The sequence below is a fragment of the Rana temporaria genome, chromosome 13 (genome assembly GCF_905171775.1).
Source record: "Rana temporaria chromosome 13, aRanTem1.1, whole genome shotgun sequence".
Lineage (NCBI taxonomy): Eukaryota > Metazoa > Chordata > Amphibia > Anura > Ranidae > Rana > Rana temporaria.
In genome coordinates, this window is record NC_053501.1 from 110,018,503 (window position 1) to 110,033,888 (window position 15,386).

Consider the following 15,386-nt stretch of genomic DNA (forward strand, 5'->3'; position numbering starts at 1 on the left):
GGGCACTGTGAGTAACCACGGGAGACTGTAAGTAAACCGAGGGGCACTGTGAGTACTGAGAGTCACTATGAGTACAAACGGGCACTGTGAGCAAACTAAGTGGCTCTGTGAGTACTGAAGGGCAATGTATGTAACTGAGGAGCACTGTGATTAACCAGGGGACACTGTGTATGACTGAGGAGAACTGAGAGTAACAGGGGTAGATAGATAGAGTAAATTAAGGGGCACTGTAAGTAAACCAAAAAAGTGAAAATCTTGTTTAGTTAGTAAGTAATGCCCAATAGAAGGTCCCTCCTTTTTCCAGCCTCTACCATGACAATAGATTGAATGCATCATCTCATTGCCTGAGTTACAACAACATGCTGGGGTATAGTATTATAAACTTACCATGTGTAATCAGTATAAAGAATATTAAAACAATTCTGTCCATCTTCCTTTCAGTTAACCAATTTTTCTTTTGTGGCTAAAAGAATAAAAAAACAAAATGTTAACAGCACAGAAACATCAAACTATCTACAGACTGGTACATTTTTCTCCTTTGGTCCTTATGATTAGGTCATGTTCTACCTCCAGGGCCGTTGCAGGTATACCATGCTACCAGATTACACCCCATATGATTGTATTGTAAAGATTGTAATACCTCTAGGGTGACTACCTGTCCCGGATTGGCCGGGACAGTCCCGCATTTTGCAGGTCTGTCCCGGGCACCTTCATTTCAGGACAATACAGTGTCCCAGAATAAAACTGACACAGATACCCCCCCCCCTCCCCTTGGGCGGATCCGATGCCCAGAAAAAGGCGCATCGGCACTTTACTCACTGGCAGCACTTGCCCTGGCCGGAGAGGCATAATCCCCACCCCCTGGGTATCGGCTGGCCAGGACAAGTACTGTCAGTGATTAAAGTGGCGATGCAGAGGCCTTTTTTTTGGGGGGGGGGGGGGTGATCAGTGCTTCTGGATAGAGCTACCCCGCCTCTCCGGCTGTGCTGTGATTCGTTACAGTACAAGCAAATTTTTGGGATGGGGGTGTTCCTGAATGGCAGTTTGGAAATGTGGTCACCCTAGATACCTCACAAGGATAGAGAACAGGACTGTCGGAGGAAGTAAGGGGTTTAACCGCTTCCCGACCGCCGCATATAGATATACGTCGGCAGAATGGCACGGACAGGCACATCAACGTACCTGTACGTCCCTGCCTAGACGTGGGTCGGGGGTCCGATCGGGACCCCCCCCCCGCTACATGCGGCGGTCGGATTCCCTTGGGGAGCGATCCGGGACGACGGCGCGGCTATTCGTTTCGAATAGCCGCCCCCTCGCGATCTCTCCCCGGACCTGAAGAACGGGGAGAGCCGTATGTAAACACGGCTTCCCCGTGCTTCACTGTGGCGGCGCATCGATCGTGTGATCCCTTTTATAGGGAGACTCGATCGATGACGTCAGACCTACAGCCACACCCCCCTACAGTTGTAAACACACACTAGGTGAACCCTAACTCCTACAGCGGCCCCTGTGGTTAACTCCCAAACTGCAATTGTCATTTTCACAATAAACAATGCAATTTAAATGCATTTTTTGCTGTGAAAATGACAATGGTCCCAAAAATGTGTCAAAATTGTCCGAAGTGTCCGCCATAATGTCGCAGTCACGAAACAAATCGCTGATCGCCGCCATTAGTAGTAAAAAAAAAAAAATTAATAAAAATGCAATAAAACTATCCCCTATTTTGTAAACGCTATAAATTTTGCGCAAACCAATCGATAAACACTTATTGCGATTTTTTTTTACCAAAAATAGGTAGAAGAATACGTATCGGCCTAAACTGAGGAAAAAATGTGTTATATATGTTTTTGGGGGATATTTATTATAGCAAAAAATAAAAAATATTGAATTTTTTTCAAAATTGTCGCTCTATTTTTGTTTATAGCGCAAAATATAAAAACCGCAGAGGTGATCAAATACCACCAAAAGAAAGCTCTATTTGTGGGAAAAAAAGGACGCCAATTTTGTTTAGGAGCCACATCGCACGACCGCGCAATTGTCTGTTAAAGCGACGCAGTGCCGAATTGTAAAAACCCCTTGGGTCATGTAGCAGCATATTGGTCCGGTCCTTAAGTGGTTAAAGTAGACCTGGACTCAGTGAAGATGCTATGTTCTAGGAACATCCAGAAATGTTAATTGTGACCCTGAAAAAATTCCCTGGACGTCCTCGTGTTTACAAGTTCCCTGAGCGCGCATCGGGGAAAATCATGCGGGTGCCAATGCGTGTCCCTGGTGGCCGCGATGTCCTCCAGGTACCCCCGATCTGCATTTTCAGATCCACGTCCTGTCAGGGAGAGGAGACCAATGGTGTGTCCCTTGTACATAGGGACACCGATCGGTCCCCTCCCCCAGTCAGTCCCCTCCCCCCACAGTAAGAATCACTCCCTAGGGAATACATTAACCCCTTGATCCCCCCCTAGTGTTAACCCCTTCCCTGCATGTCACCTTTATACAGTAATCGGTGCATATTTATAGCACTGTTCGCTGTATAAATGTGAATGGTCCCAAAAATGTGTCAAAAGTGTCCGATCTGTCCGCCGTAATATCGCAGTCCTGACAAAAATCGCAGATAACCGCCATTACTAGTAAAAAAAAAAAAATCATAAATCTATCCCCTATTTTGTAGGCGCTATAACTTTTGTGCAAACCAATCAGTATACGCTTATTGCATTTTTTTTTTTACCAAAAATATGTAGAAGAATACGTATCGGACTAAACTGATTAAAAAAAAAAAAATATTGGGATATTTATTATAGCAAAAAGTAAAAAATGTTGTGTTTTTTTCAAAATTGTCAGTCTTTTTTTGTTAAGAGGTGATCAAATACCACTAAAAGAAAGCTCTATTTGTGGGCAAAACGCCGATATACATCGTCAGAATGGCACGGCTGGGCACAAGCACGTACCTGTACGTCCTCTTTAAGTGCCCAGCAGTGGGTCGCGCGCACGCCACGGGTGTGTGCCCGCGAGCCGGTCCGAAGCTCAGGGACATGCGGACCTGATCGCCGCCGGTGTCCCGTGATCAGTCACAGGAGCTGAAGAACGGGGAGAGGTGAGTGTAAACACACCTTCCCCGTTCTTCTGTGTGGCAGTGGCACTGATTGTCTGTTCCCTGATATAGGGAAAGGCGATCAATGACGTCACACGTCCAGCCCCGCCACCCTACAGTCAGAAACACATATGAGGTCACACATAACCCCTTCAGCGCCCCCTGGTAGTTAACTCCTAAACTGCAATTGTCATTTTCACAGTAATCAGTGCATTTTTATAGCACTTTTTGCTGTGAAAATGACAATGGTCCCAAAAATGTGTCAAAATTGTCCGATGTGTCCGCCATAATGTCGCAGTACCGAAAAAAAATCGCCATTAGTAGTAAAAAAAAATTAATATAAATGCAATAAAACTATCCCCTATTTTGAACGCTATACATTTTGCACAAACCAATCGATAAACGATTATTGTGATTTTTTTTTACCAAAAAGATGTAGAAGAATACGTATCGGCCTAAACTGAGGAAAAAAAAGTTTTTTTTATATATTTTTGGGGGATATTTATTATAGCAAAAAGGAAAAAATATTGCATTTTTTTTTTAAATTGTTGCTCTATTTTTGTTTATAGCGCACAAAAAAAAAAACGCAGAGGTGATCAAATACCACCAAAAGAAAGCTCTATTTGTGGGAAAAAAAGGACGCCAATTTTGTTTCTGAGCCACGTCGCACGATCGCGCAATTGTCAGTTAAAGCGACACCGTGCCAAATCGCAAAAAGGGGCCTTTACCTGCATATTGGTCCGGGTCTTAAGTGGTTAATCTCACTCCAGCACTGGGTGCTGGGAATTCTTTTGTTTGTGCTAAGCTAGAAGTAATTCCCACATGTGAACACTAAGTGGCAGTAAAAATATAACTGATTCCGAAAGAACAGAGATATTCTCTTGCAAAACAAACTGCAATATAGTCAATACAAATGCAGTTTCTTGTGGCTTCCTAATAAAAGGATGTACTGCCTCTCTCATTAGGAGGCTGGTTGTAGTTGATAGTACAGGTAGCTGGACACGGGGATCCCCAGGGTATGGCAGGAGGAATCTTTGGCTTTAAGGAACAGTTGGCTAAGTGCAATGCCACCCCACTGGGAGTCAGTTAGCACAGAGCCCACCAGTGGCCAAGACTTAGACAGAGGCTTCTTGCTCTTGCGCTCTCTGCCGGTGGCCCACAAACTGGACATAAAAATTTAGGATCCGGTGCCTGGTTACAGTTCTCGTGTTCAATCACTGCTGTCCCGTCGGGGAATGTTTCTCTGAGCACTGGAGGGGGGAAACAGTGGAGTTTATATCTCTTGGGCATGCTCAGGAGCCCTGGGGATTGTAGGAATAGGAGCTTGCACCCACCACTGAGCAAAGTGGACTAGGTCTCTACTGTGCTGCTCACTGTCCTTGCCAGAGAGGAAGCTGTACCTGAGGACCTGAAGTGCAAGGATCTCCCTGCTTCTGTTTCATCCATTCTGTAGATTCTGTGCTTGCTCTATTGTTACCCCACCAGTCATCAGATGATGCCACTACTGTGCTGCTGATTGTTCTCCTTGCTAAAGGAGAAGCTGTACCTGAGGACCATCCATTCTGTGGATCTGTGTATGCTCTACCTCTATCATTACCCCATCAGTTATCAAATGAGGCCAGTACTGTGCTGCTCACTGTTCTTGCTGGAGAAGAAGCTGTACCTGAGGCCCTGCAATGCAAGGATCTCCAATCCTTCTGCTACATCCATTCTGTGGATCTGAGCTTGCTCTACATTTATAATTACCCTATCAGTCATCAGATGATGCCACTACTGTGCTGCTCACTGTTCTCCTTGCTGGAGGAGAAGCTGTATCTGAGGACCTGCAATACAAGGATCTCCATGCCTCCGTTTTATCCATTCTGTAGATCAAATACCACTACTGAGCTGCTCACTGTTCTCCTTGCTGGAGAAGAAGCTGTACCTGAGGACCTGCAGTGCAAGGATCTTCCAGAGAAGCCCGGAGCAATAGAATGCAATGGCATATGCGCAGGTCGGACATGACAGGGTTAACAGGGGAAGTGAAGTTGGTAGGAGTTTCATGTGTGAGTTGCCTAGGGGAGGGGTTGAGAGGCCCATCCTATCAGAGGCAAGCACAGCGCGGGGGAAAGTTCCCACCCACCCTCCCTAATTTTATAGTTTAAGGGGTTTGTTTTTCTATGGTGTTTTGCTTTGTGTTTTGCTTTGTTTTTCACAGGTGTTCGGATCCGTTGGATGTCGTAGCAGTGGCGGGTGTTGGTCTTGGCAGGAGAGGGAAGATATGGTAGAAGGAGGAGTCTTGGGGACCCATCTTTGCTATGGGTCCCGATAATGGTTTCCAGCTAACGGAGGTTAGCTGGGAAGTGATAATGGGGCACTGCGGTCAGTGGCTGTCTCCGGGCCAGTTTGTCGGCAGGAGGCCTATCTATACACTGTTAGGTACCGCAGTGCATTATGGTTTTCCCCTAATAGGGGTACTGAGTGCCTGCTGAGACCAACACTAGTTAAATTATGGTTTGTGTTAACAGAGTTTATGTTATTTATGGTATTTTATAGTATTATGTTATTTATTATGTATTTTGTTATTTATATACATATATGTTTAATAAATTAGGCTGCTACGGCCTTGTTTTAACTCCAACACCGGTGTGGTCGCAGTTACTATAGTAAGTGGAATGTGGGGGTGGTATTCTGGTTAAAGTAGAATAATTCCATCTGTTATACATTAGTCATGCTTCTGCTACATCCATTCTATAGATCTGTGCTTGCTCTACCTCTATCATTACCCCACCAGTCATCAGATGATGCCAATACTGTGCTACTGATTGTTCTCCTAGCTAAAGAAGGAGATGTACCTGAGGACCTGCAGTGCAAGGATCTATCTGCTTCTGCTACTCTGTAGATACGTGCTTACTCTATAATTACCCCACCAGTTATCAGATAATACAACTACTATGCTGCTTGCTGTTTTCCTTGCTGGAGGAGAAGCTGTACCTGAGGACTTGTAGTGCAAAGACCCGCCTCTGCTTCTGCTACATCCATTCTGTAGATCTGTGCTTGCTCTAACTCTGTCATTACCCCACCAGTCCTCAGATGATGCCACTGCTGTGCTGCTCACTGTGTTCCTTGCTGGAGGGTAAGCTGTACCAGCAATATCATTTAAACACAGATCACCAGTGAGGTGCAGCTCTGACAGGAAGCAAGGAAGCAGAGAACCATCTCCTCTACCATGATGACTGCGTCCACACTGAGAGTGCAGGACAAAAGTATGTTAAGCCAGTAAGGGAGCAAAGATCTGCTGCAGGAAGGCCACAGGAAATACTGACTAGTCCTTGGCCCTCTGCTTTTTTTGGGGGGCACAGCTACCACAGTACAGGTCCTCTTTACTGGCCACAAAATAAGGAGCAACTCTTGCAGATGCAGTAAACTTTTGCTGGTTTAACAAGGATATGGGAATGCAATCTGTCAAGAAGAGATTGTATTTATCGAGATGAAGTTGCTGACTTTTAGACCCAATGAATTGGAACAGGAGATAAAAGAAACCAAAGTCCACAACTACTGGCAGCTACAGTATTTACCTTGCTACTCTTAGATAAAATAAATCACCTATCTGTGCAACTTTCCTCGTTGCATTCTTCTCTGAAACAATTTTTTTTTTTTTTTTACAATGTTAAAATTTGCATTTTCTGGGCCAGATTCACATAGAGATACGCCGTCGTATCTCTGAGTTCTGCCGGTCGTATCTATGCGCCCAGGGCAGGACTTAGGGTGGTGGGGGCCCCTGGGCTTGAGTGTTGAAGGGGCCCCCTGGAGCCGAGAATTGGGGGGGATCGAAGTTGTTGAGCGGGGGGGGGGGGCGAATTTAAGTTGTTGAGCGGGGGGGGAGCGCATTAAAGTTGTTGAGCGGGGGGGGATTTTGCAGTTGCCTCTCACCTGTGCCAACAGCCGGGGCCACAGACTGTCATTAGCCCGGCTCTCTGCTTTCTTCCCTTCAGCAGCCACAGTTCTCCACACACCACTCCGGTTCCTCCTGCTTCCGTGCTGCCTCCTCTTGCAGTGCGGGAAAATTAACCCTTTTGCGGGACTGCGGGAAGAAGCTGTCTGTGCGGGAAAGTCCCACAGAATCCGTGCGTGTTGGGAGGTATGCGCAGGGCCGCCATCAGGAATTTTGGGGCCCCTTGCACAGCTTAAGGCATGGGCCCCCTGAAGCAGAGAACCTAGGGGGGGTGGGGGTGCTGCCGCCTGAAATTGAGAAGCGTGGGGGCTGCCGCAAATTGAGAAGCGGGGGGGCCTTTACAAAAAAAGAAGAAATAAAGAAGAAAACAAATATATATAAATATATGTAGCCATCCGGGGCCCTGGGGACCTCTGGGCCTTTTAATAAAAAGAAAAAATAAACATTTATAAAAAATACATAAAAAAAGGGAGGTTGCCAAACCCGGGGGCCCTGGGGACCTCTGGGCCCCTAGGAACCACTGGGCCTTTTAATAAAAAATAAAAAAATAAACAAAAATAAAAAAATAAACATTTTTAAAAAAAAATAAAAAAGGGGGGGTTGCCACATGGGGCCCTAGGGACCTCTGAGCCCTTTAATAAAAAAAATATATATATATATAAAAAAAAATGTAATTTTTTTTATAAAAAAATAAAAAAGGTGGGTTGCCATCCGGGGGCCCTGGAGACCCCTGGGCCCTTTAATAATAATAATATATATATAAATATATATATATATATATATATATATATATATATATATATATATATATATATATATATATATATATACATATATATACATATATATATATTATATATATAAAAATAAAAAATATATAAAAAAAAACATTTTTTTACAAAAAATAAATAAAAAAAAAGGGGGGTTGCCATCCGGGGCCCTGGAGACCCCTGGGCCCTTTAATAATAATAATAAAATATATATATATATATATATATATATATATATATATATATATATATATATATATATATATATATATATATATTATATAAATAAAAAATATATAAAAAAAAACATTTTTTTTACAAAAAATAAATAAAAAAAAGGGGGGTTGCCATCCGGGGCCCTGGGGACCTCCGGACCCCTAAAAAAAAAAAAAAAAAAAAAAAAAAAATTTTTTTTTTTTTTTTTTTTTAAAGGGGGCCCCCTATTGGGTGGGGCCCCTGGGCTTGAGCCCAGTCAAGGCCAATGGTAAGTCCGGCCCTGTATGCGCCTGATTCATAGAATCAGTTACGCATAGATATGCCTAAGATCCGACAGGTGTAACTGTGTTACACCGTCGGATCTTAACTGCAATTTAAAAATGGCCGCTGGGGGCGTTCTCGCTGATTTACCCTGAGAAATACGTAAATCAGCGAGATACGCCAATTCACGAACGTACGCGCACCCGACGCAGTGTTGTTACGACGTTTACGTAGCGGTTTTCCCGGCGTATAATTACCCCTGCTTCTATGAGGCGCAGCCAATGTTAAGTATAGCCGTTGTTCCCGCGTCGATTTTTTTTTTTTTTACGTCGTTTGCGTAAGTCGGTCGCGAATACGGATGGCCGTAATTTACGTTAACGCCGAAAACAATGACGTCCTAGTGACGTCATTTGGAGCATGCGCACTGGGAAATTTCGCCGGCGGCGCATGCGCAGTTAAATCGGCGCGGGGACGCGCCTGATTTAAATTGTACACTCCCCCTAGCCGCGGAATTTGAATTCCGCCGGGGGAGTTACGATCCGCCGGCGCAAGTTTGGAGGTAAGTGCTTTGTGAATACTGCACTAGCCTCGCTAAATTGCACCGGCGGATCGTAAATCACATAGATTACGCCGATCTAAAGATCCGCGTAATCTATGTGAATCTAGCCCTCAGACTATAAAACGAATAATATATAATAGTATATATTCCCTGAAAGCTGAGGCCCTGTAGAATAAAAATACAGTGGAACCTCGGATTACGAGCATAATCCGTTCCAGGAGAACGCTCGTAATCCAAAGTACTCGCATATCAAAGCGAGTTTCCCCATTGAAGTCAATGGAAACGAAAATAATTTGTTCCGCATTGATTTCAATGGCATGCAATACTGCGTGTGGCCAGAGGTGGAGGGGGGTGCCGGAGAGCCTTGGAAACAGCCGGAAAGGCCCGAGGACAGCTCGGCTGACCTCGGCAAACCTCGGGAACTGAGTATTTCCGAGTCTAATGCCGCGTACACACGATCGTTTTTCGGCATGAAAAAAAACAACGTTTTTAAAAACGTCATTTAAAATGATGGTGTGTGGGCTTCACATCGTTTTTCGGCTTCTGAAAAAATGTCATTTTTCGTGTTGTAAAAAATGATGATGTGTGGGCAAAAACAACATTTTAAACTCGCGCATGCCCAGAAGAGAGTTATGAGACGGGAGCGCTCGTTCTGGTAAAACTAGGGTTCGTAATGGAGTAATCACATTCATCACGCTGTAACAAACAGAAAAGCGCGAATCGTCTTTTACCAACACGGAATCAGCTAAAGCAGCCCCAAGGCGAATAGAACTTCCCCTTTAGAGTGCCTTACGTCACCGCGCTTTGCTAGATCATTTTTCAAAAACGATGGTGTGTGGGCAACGTCGTTTTTAATGATGAAGTTGGAAAAAACGTAGTTTTTTTGGACATGCTGAAAAAGGACTTTTTTTTCATGCCGAAAAACGATCGTGTGTACGCGGCATTACCGATCGGCTTCAAACGGCGCCATTCGGCTCCGGTGCCCCCCCCCCCCACCTCAGGCCAAACACGGTACTGCACACTGTTTTGGCTTGTGAGACTTTTTTTGTGAGACAACACTCACAAACCGAGTCAGGAATTTAAAAAATATAGCGCTCGTATTGCGAAACGCTTGTTATTCGCATTACTCGCGATCCGAGGTTCCACTGGTAGTTGTCATTTTCTACATCACATGATCTTTTTTGTATCTGTTCATCAAGTCTATATTTTCAGGGGGGGGGGGAATACACCAACACAACGAAGTTTAGCTGAGTAGATAGATACCAAATATGTCAATCCTCAAAACTGTGCTAAGCAGAGTTCCTCTTTCTCATCTCAAAAATTATAGAGGAATGCCTAAACAACTGCTACTTTTTAACCACTTAAGGACCGCCTCCTGCACATTAACGTCGGCGGAATGGCACGGCTGGGCACAAGCACGTACAGGTACGTCCTCTTTAAGTGCCCAGCCATGGGTCGCGGGCACACGCGCGCCCGCAACCCGGTCCGAAGCTCCGTGACCGCGGGACTCGCGGACCCGATCACCGCTGGAGTCCCGCGATCAGTCCCCGGAGCTGAAGAACGGGGAGAACTGTGTGTAAACACGGCTTCCCCGTTCTTCACTGTGGCGCCGTCATTGATCGTGTGTTCCCTGATATAGGTAAACACGATCAATGACGTCACACCTACAGCTAGAAACACAGATGAGGTCACACATAACCCCTTCAGCGCCCCCTTGTGGTTAACTCCCAAACTGCAACTGTCATTTTCACAATAAACAATGGGCTGGATTCAAGTTGCGCTTTTTTTATGGAGGCGCAGGGCAACGTTTTTGCCCTGCGCCCCCACAAATTTCCTGCGCTGCCCTTGATTCACGGAGCAGTAGCTCCGTAAATTGCGTGGGCGCGCCGGCAAAATGCCCGGCGTAAGCGCGCGCAATTTAAATGATCCCGTAGGGGGCGGGAATCATTTAAATTAGGCGCGTTCCCGAGCCGACCGTAGAGCGCATGCTCCGTCGGGAAACTTTCCCGACGCGCATTGCGGCAAATGACGTCGCAAGGACGTCATTTGCTGCAAAGTGAACGTGAATGGCGTCGAGCGCCATTCACGAATCACTTACGCAAACTACGTCAATTTGAAATTTCGCGACGCGGGAACGACGGGTATACGTAACATTGGCTGCCCCTGCTAATAGCAGAGGCAGCCTTACGCGAAAACCGACGTACGGAAACGGCGTAAATTGCGTACGCAGGGCTTGCGTAACGTTGTGAATCGGCGTTAGTATGCAATTTGCATACTATACGCTGAGCACAACGGGAACGCCACCTAGCGGCCAACGTAAGAATGCAGCCTAAGATATGCGGGCATAAGAGCCTTATGCCGCGCATATTTTAGGCTGCAGTCGGCGTAACGAGGTTCCTGAATCAGGAGCATTAGTTACGCCGAGGGAAGTAAGCAATTGCGCTGTGTAACTATGGTTACACAGGCGCAATTGCTTCTTGAATCCAGGCCACTGACCTTAAAGCGGAGTTCCACTCAAAAATGGCACTCCCTTTCTTCTGTTCATACAATGTATGAACAGAGATCTGTCATTTCCCTATGTCAGTCTCACCCCCCCTTCAGTTAGAACACACCCAGGGAACATACTTAACTTCTTCCCCGCCCCCTAGTGTTAACCCCTTCACTGACATTTTTATAGTAATCCAATGCATTTTTATAGCACTGATCGCTATAAAAATGCCAATGGTCCCAAAAATGTGTCAAAAGTGTCCGCCATAATGTCGCAGTACCGATAAAAATCGCTGATCGCCGCCATTACTAGTAAAAAAAAAAATATTAATAAAAATGCCATAAAAATACCCCCTATTTTGTAAACGTTATAACTTTTGCGCAACCATCAATAAACGCTTATTGCGATTTTTTTTTTTAAAGAAAAATAGGAGAATACGTATCGATCTAAACTGAGGAAAAAAATAATTTTTTTATATATTTTTGGGGGATATTTATTATAGCAAAAAGTAAAAAATATTAATTTTTTTCAAAATTGTCGCTCTATTTTTGTTTACAGCGCAAAAACTAAAAACCGCAGAGGTGATCAAATACCACCAAAAGAAAGCTCTATTTGTGGGAAAAAAAGGACGCCAATTTTGTTTGGGGGCCACGTCGCACGACCGCGCAATTGTCAGTTAAAGCGACGCAGTCCCGAATTCGCAAAAAGTACTCTGGTCTTTGGGCAGCAATATGGTCCGGGGGGTAAGTGGTTAAAGCGACGCAGTGCCGAATCGCAAAAACTGGCCAGGTCTTTTACCTGCCTAAAGGTCCGGGTCTTAAGTGGTTAAAAATAAAATACAAATATCGCTTTTTTTTTTTTTTTAATCTTTTGTTTTGTCTCAAGCGCTGCTGGCCTCCTGCAGTCTATTAGCAGCCACTTCCCGTCTACCTGCACTCCAGTGATGACTGAATAGCATTTTTCAGGGCAGGTTTTTCTGCTGGTGACAACAGTGGACTGAAAATGTTTGCAATTCGATAATCTTCCTGACTCTGGCTGCATTTGTTGTTCACTACGTGGCGTGAACAACCCTGAAGATCAACCGGTTAGTCTGTAAAATATCTCTTGGCTGCGTCTTAGGTAGGCAAACATAACATCTAATCTGGCTTGGCAACATTCCTGACAAGAGTATAATAGTAAAATATACAAAGTACATACAACCAAGGTCAGGTCTACCATTAGGCACTGTAGGCTTGACAGGAGAGGCAACAAGGTGCTTTTTTTAATATACTGTATATATATATATATATATTTTATAGTACACACACTTATATTCACAAATATAAGAAATATATTATTTGTGTAAAAAAAAAAAAACAGAGTAATTAAGTAATGGCACAATCGGATTTTTGACCGATGGTGTGTAGGCAAGACTGATGAAAGCCAGCTTCATCCGATATCTGACGAAAAAATCCATCGGATTAGATTCCATCAGATATCCGATCGTGTGTACAGGGCTTAACCACTTAAGGACCGCCTCCTGCACATATACGTCCGTAGAATGGCGCGGCTAGGCACAGGCACGTACCTGTACGTTGCCTTTAAGAGCCCAGCCGTGGGTCGCGTGCGCCGCCGACGCGCGCACGCGACCTGGTTCGAAGCTCCGTGACCCGCAGACCCGATCGCCGACAGTGTCATCGGGTCACCGGAGCTGAAGAACGTTCTTCGATGTGGCACCGTCATCGATCGTGTGTTCCCTGATATAGGGAAAGACGATCAATGACGTCACACGTCCAGCCCCGCCCCCCTACAGTTAGAAACACATATGAGGATACACTTAACCCCTTCACCGCCCCCTAGTGGTTAACTCCTAAACTGCAATTGTCATTTTCACAGTAATCAGTGCATTTTTATAGCATTTTTTGCTGTGAAAATGACAATGGTCCCAAAAAGGTGTCAAAAGTGTCGGATGTGTCCGCCATAATGTCGCAGTCACGATAAAAATCGCTGATCAGTAGTAAAAAAAAAAATTATTAATAAAAATGCCATAAAACTATCCCCTATTTTGTAAACGCTATACATTTTGCGCAAACCAATCGTTAAACGCTTATTGCGATTTTTTTTTACCAAAAATAGGTAGAAGAATACGTATCGGCCTAAACTGAGGAAAAAAATGTTTTTTTTTATATATTTTTGGGGGATATTTATTATAGGAAAAAGTAAAAGATATTGCATTGTTTTCAAAATTGTCGCTCTATTTTTGTTTATAGCGCAAAAAATAAAAACCGCAGAGGTCATCAAATACCACCAAAAGAAAGCTCTATTTGTGGGGAAAAAAGGACGTCAATTTTGTTTGGGAGCCATGTCGCACGAGCGCACAATTGTCTGTTAAAGTGACGCAGTGCCGAATCGCAAAAAGGGGCAAGGTCCTTAATCTGCATAATGGTCCGGGTCTTAAGTGGTTAAAGGGGTTGTAAAGGTACAATTTTTTTTCCCTAAATAGTTTCCTTTACCTCAGTGCAGTCCTCCTTCACTTACCTCATCCTTCCATTTTGCTTTTAAATCTCCTTATTTCTTCTGAGAAATCCTCACTTCCTGTTCTTCTGTCTGTAACTCCACACAGTAATGTGAGGCTTTCTCCCTGGTGTGGAGTGTTGTGCTTGCCCCCTCCCTTGGACTGCAGGAGAGTCAGGACGCTCTCTACGTTGCAGATAGAGAAAGGAGCTGTGTGTTAGTGGGCGTCCTGACTCTCCTGTAGTCCAAGTGAGGGGGCAAACAGGACACTCCACACCAGGGAGAAAGCCTCACATTACTGTGTGGAGTTACAGACAGAAGAACAGGAAGTGAGGATTTCTCAGAAGAAATAAGGACATTTAAAAGCAAAATGGAAGGGTGAGGTAAGTGAAGGAGGACTGCACTAAGGGAAAGGAAGATATTTAGGGGAAAAAATTACCTTTACAACCCCATTAAGTCTGAGGAATAGGTTTACAGAAAAGTCTTGCTGTTTAGGTAATGGTCACATACAGAATCTCGTAGTATCGCATAGACAGAAAGATCGGGGAAAACCTTACCCTTTAGGACGGATCCTTCAATGTTTCACTTTTGCTCCGCCAAGATAGATACGCATTACAGAGTATTTGTTCATTGCAAAGGAAGTACGCACGTCCTTCACTCCTCCCAGTATTTGTTAACCAATTGAGTCCCTGATTGTTTTTTCTTTGTCTACCTCGCTTGAGTCGCAGAGCATTTAATCACGGGCGCAAATGACCATGATGGCGACTTTTTCACACATTTGCAATCGGTTAAAATGTCCGAATATTATTTTGTTCACAATTGTCTCTCATTCTATTAAGAGGGTTTCAGATGGCAGCATACTACCACACATATGTTGCAGGGAAGGAAATTGTGGTAAGTATTTGATACAATTTTCAGTTTTCCTGGTACCAACATGGCAGCATACATGTGATAGTATTGTAGCACTACCCCCGAAGGAGCTGCTGGTTTGATTTAGGTGGCACATTACCTCTGTATCCCCGCCGTCTAGGGTACTGGATGAGAGCTATGATAATGTCAATGGGCCAGATCCACGAAGCGTTTACGCTGGCGTATCTATTGATGCGCCGCGTAACTTTGTATCCACAAACTTTTGTATCCACAAAACAAGATACGCCTGAAGCTGGGCTAGATCCGACTGGCGTACGTCTTAGTACGCCAGTCGGATCTAAGGTGCATATTTACGCTGGCCGCTAGGTGGCGCTTCCGTCGATTTCCGCGTCGAGTATGCAAATTAGCTAGATACGCCGATCCACAAACGTACGTCCGGCCGGCGCATTTTCTTACGTCGTTTCCGTAAGGCTTTTTTTTCGGCGTAACGTTACCCCTGCTCTATGAGGCGTACCCAATGTTAACCACTTCCATACAGGGCATTTTCACCCCCTTCCTGCCCAGACCAATTTTTAGTTTTCAGCGCTGTCGCACTTTGAATGGCAATTGCGCGGTCGTGCGACGTGGCTCCCAAACAAAATTGTCACCCTTTTTTTTCTACAAATAGAGCTTTCTTTTGGTGGTACTTTATCACCTCTGCGTTTTTTGTT

General features: G+C 44.6%; 1 protein-coding gene across 3 annotated transcripts in view; it reads right to left on the bottom strand.

Moving 5' to 3' along the window:
• LOC120920999 overlaps nt 1–15,386 on the bottom strand; it is a 47,052-nt gene that overhangs the window by 24,604 nt on the left and 7,062 nt on the right. For 2 of the 3 annotated variants that reach the window (XM_040333568.1, XM_040333566.1), the window contains exons 1-2: nt 14,364–14,451; nt 388–463 (exon numbers count right to left, since the gene is read on the bottom strand). In XM_040333568.1, the coding sequence (XP_040189502.1) occupies nt 388–430 (43 nt within the window). In that variant the 5' untranslated portion in view covers nt 431–463; nt 14,364–14,451. Of the gene's footprint in view, nt 1–387; nt 464–14,363; nt 14,452–15,386 lie in introns of those variants that run through there. The other variant, XM_040333567.1, reaches the window with a different exon arrangement.